At 43.9% G+C, this 12,562-nt stretch overlaps 1 protein-coding gene across 1 annotated transcript in view; it reads right to left on the minus strand.

The window, feature by feature from the left end:
- Positions 1–7,189: 7,189 nt before the first annotated feature.
- The window catches only part of PACRG (parkin coregulated), a gene marked incomplete at both ends in the record, with an annotated part of 256,332 nt that continues 250,959 nt past the window's right edge, over positions 7,190–12,562 (minus strand). The window contains one exon of the mRNA XM_082305452.1: positions 7,190–7,350. Within this exon, the coding sequence (XP_082161578.1) occupies positions 7,190–7,350 (161 nt within the window). The remainder of the gene's footprint in view (positions 7,351–12,562) is intronic.

A 12,562-nucleotide genomic window follows, 5' to 3' on the forward strand; every position in this document is an offset into this window, starting at 1 on the left:
TTTTTTTTTTCCTCAGAAAGAATTTAGTTGCTTTCCAAAGAGGTGAGGAATGGCAGACCACCCACCTCGGGGTCTCCCACCCAGAACGTGTCTGGGAACAGGTTTGCTCCAGCCCTGGGACACCACCACAAACAGTGGCTGCATCAGCCCCTGTGGGGAAAAGAGGGAAAGGTGGTGACAACATCCAGTCCACCAAGATTGGGTGCTGCTGTGGGCAGGTTGGGGCAGAAATGGTAGCACCCGGAGGAGAATATGACTGCAGAAAAAGCACTCCTCCCCACCAGCAGCAGCAGCTCCAAGCACACCTTGAAAGTCACATAGGAAGCGAGGGGGGAAAGTCCCAGGCTGCCCAATATCGCAGCACTGGGGCACCTGTCCAGCCCTTCACATGAGCAGAGCCTAGAAAGGCTCCACCACAGAAAACACCCAGCCACAGAAAAGACCCAGGTAGTAGCTGGGGGGACAAATGGTGGCCCAGAGAGGCAGGGGGTTGGGATGCACAGCTTCAGGAGCCCAAAAAGCTGGATAAACACAGCCTCTCAGTGCTCCCGAGCCAAGAGCTTCCCACCATTTGCTTTCACTCCCATCCTGCAGCAGAGCTGATATATTTCTTCCAATACACCACAGCATTATGCAGGAGGAGAAAGGAAGAGGGCTTTTTCCAGAAGTGTTTTGCCTCAGCTACTGCCCAGGGAGCAGCTCTGGGGTGAAAGACAGGCAAGTTCCCCAAAACTCACATTTTCCAAAACATAAACTGCAAAGGAAAAGCCTTTGCTGGAATAGCTGGTCCCTGCTGCTCTCTTCTCATCAGCTGCCCCTCTACCCACCTGGCTCCCTCAGCATCTCTTCCAGCTCGGCGCAGCACCGCAGGGACCCAGGAGAAGCGGGAAGTGAGAACACACAAAAATGAAGTAATGGGACTAATGCATGAGATGCAGATGGCAAGGCGCGGGGATATCACTCCAGCCCTAGAAGCAGGGAATTAGGTAAGCCGAGCTGCTTTTTGGTAATTACTCCTTAGGGAAGGACTTGGGAATTACACCCAGAAAACAGAAATTGAAATCTAATACAGAGTTAGGTGGACCACAGATTTAAAGCCAGCCCCCCCGCTCCAATTAATGCAATAGTGTGCAACATGAGGTAGCTGCTTTACATCAGGCATTAATTTTGTCTGGCCTATACCCAGTGAGCCTCAGCATCCAACTGTTGCACACATTGGAGGCAGGATGTGCTTGTGACAAGGAGACCTCCTTGAGCTTCCCAATGTTTTTTGAGGAGTTTGTCCACAAGTTCTCTTTGATCACTTTACCCATATCAGAAAGCAATGTGATTTCATGCCAGGTCAGCATGACTCCATGGAAGGCACAGAGCTACAGTGGTTGTGGATGCTAGTGGCTGCAACACTTAGATCTGCACTTGAATATGCTGTATGCCACCAAAAGCATCCGTGCATTTATCTGCAGTCACATTAAGTATGATGGTGTCAAATCATCTCTATCAAGCTGTGTATCACATGGCCACAGAAGTGGAAGAGGTGCAGAGATGAGACCCAAGAGCAACATGTTCCCACTGTACCAGAGTGGAGCAGGCTGAGGCAGCAGGTTGGCTTCTAGCTGCTCCCCTTCTGCCCTCCAACAGCCTTAACCTCCAATTTTTATTTTTTTAAAAAACATAATGCTGATACAGATGAACACAGGAAGTTTGGATTGCCTAGATTATTTAATAAACTAAGGATACTTCGTACTCATTTCTTGAGACAGGCATACAAGACCCAACACTATGTTTAGATGCCTCCTTTCTTCCTGTTACCTCAATGTGTTTAACCCACCCTCACCAACACAGAGTAAGAAGGCTGGGACTTAACTTCTCTTTCAGCATTTGTAAAGCACCAAGATTAGTTCCCTTTTTATCCCCTCCCACCCTCAGCAGCCAGGGTCAGCAGACCACAGTGGATGCAGAAGGCTCCTGTGCACACAGGCACCCACAGGGCCAGCGGCAGCAGAGAGGGTGCAGTCCCAAAAATGCCCCGGCCATGGCTGTACCCCGTGCTTCCTCCCCCACAAAGGTGCCTGGAAGGTTCTTCCGTAGCTTGAGGCTTTTGGTCTATGTGAGGGACTCTATTGGTAAAAAGTCTGAGCAGCCATCCCCTTCCCCCTCCCTTTCCGCTGGAGGAAGGGGACTCGGGGCGCATGCCTGGCCAGCCCGTGCCCCAGCGCGGTGGCCGAGATGAGGCCCTTCCACTGCTAACGGGAAGCACAGAGAGGGGAGCGGCGTGATCACCAGTGCTGGGCGTGCTGGCCTGAGTGACGCTGCACGGTCCTGCTGCACCCATGGCCCCAGTGTATAAGCAGCGCAGGGGTTTACGAGGGGTGCGCAGTTCATTAGCTGCCCAACTCACTCCTGAGAATTGGTAGAAAAATTAAATATTTGTCGATTTGTGGAATAAACGCCCAAACTGGCATCACAAACGGGACACTCGCACGCAGCTGACTCCCAGCTTTGCAAGAAAAATACACTTTCCTCCCCAAGGCTGCAGATTGTCCCCCTCAGCTCAGGCAGGCTTCCACCCACCTCACCAGAAGCCATGCTGGAGGGCACCCACCGCCCCAGAGGTACTGGGAGACCCATTCCTCCCTCTGGACACACTGCCCTAAGGAGGTGAGAGCTCTCAGCAAGGAGCCCCACAGATATACCCAGACTGTATTTGCTAGGCAAGAAAAAACGCAGCTAAGATATGCCTTGACACACACGCTCCCTTTTCCTCCCCTCACGCGCCGGAAGGATTATGGGGCTGGTGCAGGGAACTTCTTGTCCTGCCAAGGCATGAACCTTCCTCTCCCGGTCTCCAGGAGGCACAAAGCAGCTCCGAGCGGTTGCAAGCAGACAGGCTTTGTACAGAGTTCCTGCAAACATCACTGCTTTTATTTAAAGCAGAAAACACAGGATGTTACAGATGAGTGGAAAAATGTGAACTGCCCCACTGCCTGCAGAGCCCCTCAGACTGCAGAATGCTTTTCTGGAAGTCAGAGGGTCTCCAGACAGGATTAGGAAAGCACATAGTGTCTGCTTCAGCTTTTTATTTTTGCCCCGCTTGGCTGCGGCTACACCTCCCTGCGCTCCACACACAAACACCCACCCCCCCAGCCAGGGTCCTGTACCTTCCCTCCCACTTACAGCTTCCCATAGCCCTTTTGTATTTGACTCCTGGGAGGCCTCTTTCAAACTCCTTTTGTCAGCTCCATCTCTTTGAAACACTGGAAAGCTACCAGGGAGAAGCCTGGCTCCGGCTCCCTGCCGCCAGTGCTGGCAGCAGCTTGCCCAGTCCTCTGCCAGGCTCTGCCCCTCCACCGGAGCCCCCGGGCAGCCCCGGCCCAAGCTGGGCAGGAGCCGCAGCCACCTCTGTCCCTGCTCAGCTTCACATGGACAAGTTGTGCCATTCAGTGGCTCAACAGCTTGCACAGCAGCTGCTTTATAGCACCCACCAGCATTCACAAGACACCAGAGTTCCCAAAACTCTGGCACCTGCTTCCTTACACAGCTTTGGGGATGAATCATTAAAAAGATGCCATTTTATTCCTGTTTTGATGATTATGCAAGACAAAGAAGGCCACAGGTAGATTTTTCCCCCCCCCAATGTTACCACATGCTTTTTATTCTTCAAGCTAAACAACCACCAGCCAACCTATCTAACATGTTTATCAAGATAAACTGGAGACATCTCAAACACACAGTCTCAGAAAACCAGCACTTGTGACTTATTTAACCATCCAGAGGGTCCTTTACTGACGCTACTTACCTTGTGGTAGCCAGAGAGCTAGAAAGCAGCAGCAGACCTCAGAGCAAGGCACAAGCCACATCAGCTCTGTAGAATCAGGTTACATTTAATGGTGCTGTGCTTAATTTATACCCCTTGAAACACCTGGCCCAGAGTGCCTTTTAATTGATTACAATTAGAAGCTGTTGATTAGCTTGCCCCTAGTGTCAGTGACCACAATTATATGATCTGGTGAAAAGAGAGGCAGTTACTATTTTTTAACCACAATTCCATTTTTTGAGCATAGCAAAATAGCTAAGCAGTGTATTGAATGACATAGTATTACTCATATGCTTAAGCACCTGGGTCCTTGATCTTGTGTGTTATAAAGTGCTCTGAGCTGTGCTGTAATTGCCTATAAATATGCTGCTGATCATGCTTAAGGGGACACTGTCAAGGTTGGCAGGCCAACAGTTTGACTTAGTAAAATGGCATCTTAAAATAGTTTTATTCTCAGTGTTCCTAAATTACCAACCAGTGTTTTTTATCATGCTTCTTTGTATCAGTCGAGCTCCTAGGATTAATAAGGTTATGGGAGAATCTTCACTTTTAAAGCAATGGCCCAGTCATAGAAATGGTATGATAGAGGCTAATGTTCCCATCCTGAACATGCAAGTAAATGCATTTCGCTGTAGAACCTATTTTTCCTGATGTGAATGGGCATAACCTCTATTGCCCTTATGGTTTGCAATAAGGTCACCCCTTGTTGAAGCAACATCTTGTGAAAGAAATCTTCAAGAAAGAGCACAGCGCTGAAGGGATCAGGTCTGGGCAAGTCTGCAGCTGCACGAAGTACCCATTTTCCGTGGTGTCTCTTTGTCAGTCAGTAGTCTTGTCCTAGTTGAGCTAAAGGGGAGGGGATGCAAAAAGAGTGAGTCAAGGAGTAGAGTTACAAAGCTGGTGAGGAGCCTGCAACTTCATCTCATCCTCAGCAGCGCTGCCGGGATGCAGAGGGGTGATGGGATGGGGAAATCCCAGGGATGAGAGCCCTTCCCTCTCTGTCCCTTCTGCGAGCAGTTCTGTGGCTGGAGCCCAGCGGCGGGGGAACTGAAGCCAGCTATTGAGGAGTTTTTTGATCTCAGGCAAAGAGCGGTACTGGGCTTTCTCTTAAGGACAGAATACAAATAGCTAAGGAGTGAAAGGTGGCCTGGGATTATTCCTTCTATGAAGGGCCTGATTTGTTTCTGAGCTGAATAACTCAGCTCCCCCTGAGCGGCAGTCCTCCAGCACACTTTGTACTCACGGGAAACCTGCAATGCCACAGTAACCAAACCCATAGGTGCCAGTAAATGGAAAAGTATGGCTCACTGGTGCCAGGGACAATGCAGGACAGGGGTCTGCTGAGGGGAAACAGAGGAAGACGCTGTAAGCGAAGGCTGAGCTGATAGTGCCAGGGTGGCTGTGTAGAACGGCATTTTTGGAAGAGGACATGTGGCCTTAGCATCCCCTGCGGTATCCTGCTAAACTCCGTGCTGCAAGGTTTGAAGATGAAGTCTTGAGTTTCCCAAAACATGGGCCTACAGCCAGGCTTCACCTTCCTTTCTGACTGGGAGGTGAAAGATTTACAGATACCCTGGATGTGAGGCAGCATATTGGATGTGCTCCTCCATCACAGGTGTGTGTTAGTCACAGGATAGACACTGCCTGAAGTCTAGGGACTTGAGGGAAGCCCTGGCAATGTGTAAAAGAACACTCAGAAAGAACCAAAAACCAAATAGAAAAGAAAGGTCTCCGGAGCCTGGGAAAAAGCCGCACCTGCAGCAGCCATGCCTAAACCGGGGACCGGTGAGCACTCATGGCCGCTGGCATCACTTGATGCTGCAGTTCCTCAAAGAGGCAGAAGAGTAAAAATCTTCCTCTTAACTTCTTTTTTCAATTACAGGAAAGAGAAGAAAGTAAAAGAAAAAAAAATCCTCAGGCTGAAGATCCCACAGCACAAAAAAAGGCAAGTCTAATGTCAGTCCAACAACAGATCCAGCTCAAAGCTTCAGCAGGTGGGAAGGTGTTCCCCACGCTTGCAGTACGCACCCAAGAGGACAGGGCAGCGTAGGGGCTGTCTCTCTCACACAGGCAAGCCTTGTAGGGTGTGAATACGGATGTGGCTAAGCACTTGGAAAAAATCTCATGAGTCTGACACCGAAGAGTCCATTTTGAGCTCTAACAGTTACAGAGAAACACTTGAAAGTACAACTTGCATATATTTTAAGAGCTTCCAGAAACCAGAATAAAAGCAAAATGAGCCCAAAGTCTGTACTTTTAAAAATCTCATGCTTTTTAGACAAAGTGCATACCTCCTGATTTGTTTTGAGCTGACTCGATATTTTTAAATAGTTGTCCTTGAGAATTGTAAAACTCGTTTTATTTTTTGTAGGTTTATTCCATAGAAATGCTTAAAAAGCAATAAAGTCAATCTCAATAGCATTGCTTAAATCCACGATTATATCAGTTCCATGTTGTGGGTATGCAAGGAGAAACTGAGTAGGAAATTCTAAGGGATTACTGTAACAATAGTTACATTGTTTGTACACATGTATACAATAATAACAAAAAAGCAACAGCAACCTTGCAGTAACAAAAGAATACCCAGTGCCCTTTAAAAATATACGTGTATATTCTGTGTTTACCTAGATTAACAGAGTCATTAGGGACTGATACACTATGTACACTCCATTTGCCATCTGATGTATTGAAGTTCTGCCTGGGCTTTTTTTCTTCAAAACTGTGGTTGTACCTGGTGTTCGCCAAGAGGAACCCAAGTTCCATGAAAAGGTAAACACCTGGAAGGAGTGTGTAAGAAACACAGGAGTGTGTAAGAAACATGAATTAACTTTATGACAGTGCTTTATAATGGACCATATAAATTTTCCCACTGTAATTGGTATATACATTCAACAGTTTTATTGTATGTCAGTGCACATTATTCGGCACAGCTGCTAGAGAGGCATTGCTGAACTGGTGTTTCTCTTCCATGACAAACACCTATTAAGCAGTCAGCATAAACTCTTCTTGTTACAGCCTCTGACATCACCCTCAGGGCAAGCGGACACAGAACAGCAACTGCTGAATTGCGTATGAAAATTATAGTTTTATTGTCTATACAAGTGAAGGTTTAACTCCGATTCCTGCTCGAGTCAGCTCTGTTATAAAGGAGCGATTCTTTCAGGGAACAAACAAGCACAGTACACCATTGTAATCAAAGGAACAGGCACTATTTATGTATTGGAAAGCCTTGTTCACAATAGTGCTAACACTCTAATGCCCCAGAAGCCACTATTTTAGCAGCTGTAGAGAAAAAAAGCATGACTAACAAGATGCCATACAGAGTCAGATACAGTTTTTTTAGAACACAAATGGAATCATCCCATTTTATACAACTCAGTTTAATATGCACGACTGATAAGTAGGGATCATGTATTTAATGTTTATATAAGCAGTTTCTCCACCGCAGCGTTCAAAGGCTTCCAGTGTCTCTTGAATCAGATCTCCAATATTCTCACGCTTCTGCTGGCTGTAGTCTATCCCATCGCCTGAATTAACTGGTTAATAAAACAAAAAAAACCCAAGAATTATATTAAATTTACTCTTATGCTTTGAAACAATGACATAGGAAATTTCAATTGCTGGTCAGTCACTGTGCCTCTTTTAGAAACTTTGCTCTGTGACAGGAAACAGAGCTGAATTTGAAAACAAGATGGTTTGGGTATCTCTTTAAGGCTTTGCTCAGGCTCCGACTTTGTATGCCTTCAAAATTTGTTTATGTACGCATTACTTCAGTATCTAAGCAAAAATCCTAGTAAAAATAAAGAAAACACATTCTTTTATAAGATAAAGATGGACTCTCTCTTACACAGTTAATCTCTTAAGACTATTACTTCTTTATTTCTAACATTGCTTATTTAGGACAAAATTCTACTGCCAGATGCATAAATGCTTATCTACAAAATGTGAATTAAGTTAGACTTGTTATGGTTTGAAATCTTAAATAGGTATTGTTTTGAGATTGTTCCATGTTAGACATCATATTCACATGCTTATGTTGTTTCGGATAGAGGGGATGTCATGTGGCCTAAAAGAGATATTTGGAGTATAACATGGCACTCATTCAATTTCTTCTCCCTGAAAAATGTGTAAAATTAAGTCAATGTCAAAGGGACAAATTGTTGCAGCTCCCAGATGCAGTAACATTTACTGCTGCTTTCTCTAACATGGACTAGCAAGGGTGACAGGCATTCAAATACACAAAGCATAATTCTTCAAAAAAATCTGTGTGAATAACTGTGACAACAGAAAATACAAGAATAAGAAATGACTTCACCAGCAATGATGCTGAGAAATTTAAAGGAAGAAAATAGATTTCATTTTGTTTTAAAACAATAGTCTGAAAACTATCTTAATATAGGTATATTCCAAGACAAATATAAAAAATAATTTGGTAGGAACATAATGTACCCAGATCAGGTGTGGTGCAGTGGCCAGGTGAAGCGGCTGTCACACTGCTGTAGGGTAGTCCACATACAATCAGTCAGTGGTTTCACTTCGGGCAGTGGTGGCAATGGGCCCATGTCATACATTTAACACCTCAAATAATGCTGCTTGCTTATTGACACTCTCAGCAAAGGACACATTTGTCAAGACAACGCAGCCAATTTCTTGGGTAGTGCCTGCCTTTCACATTAGAAACACGGCACACACAAGGGCAAGGGTAGATTTTGCTCCCACTGGTGCCTCCACATCCCCAGGCCGATGGGGTGTAGATATACAACTGCACCCATCCTCACATCCTCTCCTGGATCTAAGCCCAAGGATCTGGATTTAAAGTTTGTGACTTTGTTACTAGTAAAAACTGAAGAAGCATGCTCATGAAGAAAGAGCTGGTGAACACGGCTAAAAATCATCCTTTTGCTGAATTTTCCTGTAAACTATCTGATTGGACTCCAAGTTAATTATGTGTATGTCAGTTTTTCAGACTCCTTACACACATTCGTTTCACTTTGCTTTTTGTAAAATGTTTACGCAAATACAGATGTGACATACAAGGACTGGGCTTCTGTGTGGATGGAAAGGCAGTAATTTTTTTGTGATGATTACTCTTAAGCATATGAATACTTCTCTGTATATTAACTATTTATTTCACTGACATGAGAAGCCAGGGTTGTGACATCAAAATTTACTACAATGAATTTACTGTAATGTTAGAAATAACAGATTATGAGAGTGCATAGAAAACACCAAGGGCTATTAAATAAAAGGATTGGCTTATACAAAATACTAATGCAAACAGAAAAGCACATCACAGTTGAGCGCAATTTAGACTAAACATGGTTTGCTCTTGCAGAAAACAACTGAGATCGACTGTGCCTCATCACCTGTGTTGCACATGCACTGCCAACAGTCCCCAGAACACCTGGAGGTATTTTTGATTTTACCGGTTTGAGCAAAGGAAACCCTGAACCTTGACCTAAGTTTTGGCAAATATGTAAAGGAATTACTGACTTTCCAACCCTTTGTCTATTATCTGCAATTTTAAGCCTACACACATGCTCTGCTAATGAGCTTACACAGCTTTCATCGTTCTTTCAAAGAAGTAGTAAAAAAATCAGCTCTCTGGAAGTAATGGTGATAGATTGCTAAGTAGGTTTGGAGGAGGCCAACAAGACACCGTGATAATGCTGGTAGCAGAGGTATTTTCCAGAATCCCATGTTACAATCTTTATTATAGAGCATAGTCTGTACAATAAATGATGCCTTAGATGCTTGATTAAAAGGTGCCTAAGAGAATGAAGCAATGATAAAGAAAATAGTCTGCAAGGGAAGACTGAATGTGTGATGTGCAGACCGTCATTACAATTTTTTTTTTCCTACAGACCATCTGTGCTATATGAAGGTTTGTATCCTCAAGACAGTCATAACTCACATTAATGTCATGACACAAGCTACAACCAACAATACCAGAAAGGTTATGTCAGCATCGAGGTCACCTGGTAAGTACTAAAATAGCTATCCTATGCAGTTATAGGAATTAACAAATCTTTCAGACAAAAAAGATAATCATTAACCCAACAGGACAACATCCACTAAATGGATGAGTCAGAATTATCTGCTCAATGCACCGAAGGGTAAGTATCTAGTCATAATAATAATGATGATTAGTTGGAAAAAAATAGCTACTGAAGTATAGCGGTCTCAGCATGCCCTTCTCTGGTTTGACTATTTCCAAGTTAGCTTGCATGAGAAGCCAACTTTGTCAGCCACAAAAATGTTGCATATGTAAAGTGTGAACATGGATCTGATTCAAGCTCTTTATGAAGTTGTCCTTTGTGAGGGAGAATAAATCAACATGAAAATGCTAGGAAGCACATTTGTCATATCTTTGTCTCAAAGTGAAATGTCTGGCAAATTCAGCATGCATCAAGAACTCTTTTCAGAGCCAATGTTATTTCTGTGTTCAGAAGAAACGCATTGAAGGAATACTAACAGATCTAGAGGATTACAACCAGGAAAAGATCTCGTTTTCCCTTCCTGGATCAAAAAGTTAGTTCCCAGTCTCCTAAATCATGCACCAAGGGTTTTATGGTCCTTAAAGTGAAGTGAAAGGCTTTGCACCTGTCAAGACCTGCACTAGCTGATGAAATCACCCAGCACGCCAAGCCCAGGAGTGGCTGCTGATGCCAGCTGCTGTAGCCGAGGAAACCCTGCTTGGACCCTCAGGGACTGAATTCAGCATCTGGCAGCAAACAGAGGAGGATTTTAATTTGGTTTTAAAACATGGTTTGTGTTTGAGTCTAGACATGCTTCTATTCATGATTCAGGATATTAAAGAAATTCTAGTGTTATTTGTATTCCATCTCATTTCTTTCTAAAATTTCACTGGGGTAATGATACAAATATAAAATTGTATTGCATTAAAGAAGGACAAGCAAGTTTCTCTCAATGCATTAAGAGCTTGATACGGCAGTTTTGAAGTCCTGGAGTGGACGAGAAAGGTAAACCAACCCTTAAAGCTCAGTCAGATCTATTCTTATCTCTGGACATCTGTTAACATCTGAAAGTGTCCAAGACATTCTTTCAATTTATTAGATTTCACTTCAAGGCAGGCCAGATCTTGAAAAGAGGGTTTTTTTAATCCCCCAAATATGTCAAAGTACCTCTCTGTATGTATCTCACAGATACCAGAGCTCACTCCTGGTGGTGGCTATTCCCAAGGTTCTGCTTCACAGAAAGCACAAATTAAAACTGGAGTTTTCATACACCTGTTGTTGTAGGGATGTCGTAGATCTTGGGATATCAGAATTTCCCCAAATGTTAAATATCTGAGGAATGCTTAGTGTTGGAGGACAGAATAATACTTAAAAGAGATTTCTGAAGAGACTCTGAAGGAAGCCCCATGTCCCCAGCTTAAGCAATGCTTTTAATCATATTGTAACTCAAAGGCCATTCCTTTATTCTTTATTGATGAACTTCTAAGTGCACATGTACACACACACATATTTCAACTTGTTGTCTTGGAACAAGTGAGTCCTAGCAGAAATTTTTTAACTACTACTAGTTAACAACAGAGAGCTCTTGTATAACGGTTTTGGGGTTTTTTTTTTGTACACAAATCAATAAAACTGCTTGGAAAGATCGGCATCATTCATCCCTTTTTGAATCTTGAGAAACAGAGATACTGAAAAGTGACTTGCTCCAAGTCATGGAAAAGATCGGTCACAAATCATGTTTTTTGTCTTTTTATTGTAGATGATGAAAGTACTATTTATGGTAAAATATAACTATGGTAATGTGCTGGTTTTGGCTGGGATAGAGTTAATTTTCTTCACAGTAGCTAGTATGGGGCTATGTTTTGGATTTGTGCTGGAAAGAGTTGATAATACAGGGGTGTTTTTGTTACTGCTGAGCAGTGCTGACACAGAGTCAAGGCCTTTTCTGCATCTCACCCCACCCCACCAGCGAGGAGGCCGGGGGTGCACAAGAAGTTGGGAGGGGGGACGGCCGGGACAGCTGGCCCCAACTGACCAAAGGGCTATTCCACACCATAGGATGTCATGCTCAGCAATAAAAAGCTGAGGGGAAAAAGGGGGAAGGGGACATTTGGAGTTATGGTGTTGATTTTCCCAAGTAACTGTTATGTATGATGGAGCCCTGCTTTCCTAGACATGGCTGCACACCTGCCTGCCCATGGGATGTAGGGAATGAATTCCTTGTTTTGTTTTGCTCGCGTGTGCGGCTTTTGCTTTACCTATTAAACTGTCTTTATCTCAACCCATGAGTTTTCTCACTTTTCCGATTCTCTCCTCCATCCCACTGAGGGGGAGTGAGCGAGCGGCTGGGTGGTGCTTAGTTGCTGGCTGGGGTTAAACCACAACAGGTAAAAATCATTTTGAAGCTGCTCAGTTCATCCGAGTCAAACCAACAGGTATACTCAGCAATTAAAATGATTACAGTAATCCAACATGCTAACCACTTAACTGAATAAGATTTTTACTTCAAAAAACCAATAGTGATGGGATTGTAAATTGTAGATATATTTCTCAGTACGGAATTGTATTTCTACAGAAAAGCCTGTCACAGAACAATATGCAGTTAAGCAGTACCAACTAGAATTAAAATATTTTGTGGAAAACTTCAGGACTTTTTTCCTTCTAGGAGTCAGCATCAATACCAAGAAATAAATGGAAGCTGATTTCAGCTATAGATTGACATGCATCTATGTCAGGGTTCACATCGCATAAGTTCACTGCTCAGGTACAG

Source organism: Platalea leucorodia (genome assembly GCF_965183815.1).
Source record: "Platalea leucorodia genome assembly, chromosome: 3".
NCBI lineage: Eukaryota > Metazoa > Chordata > Aves > Pelecaniformes > Threskiornithidae > Platalea > Platalea leucorodia.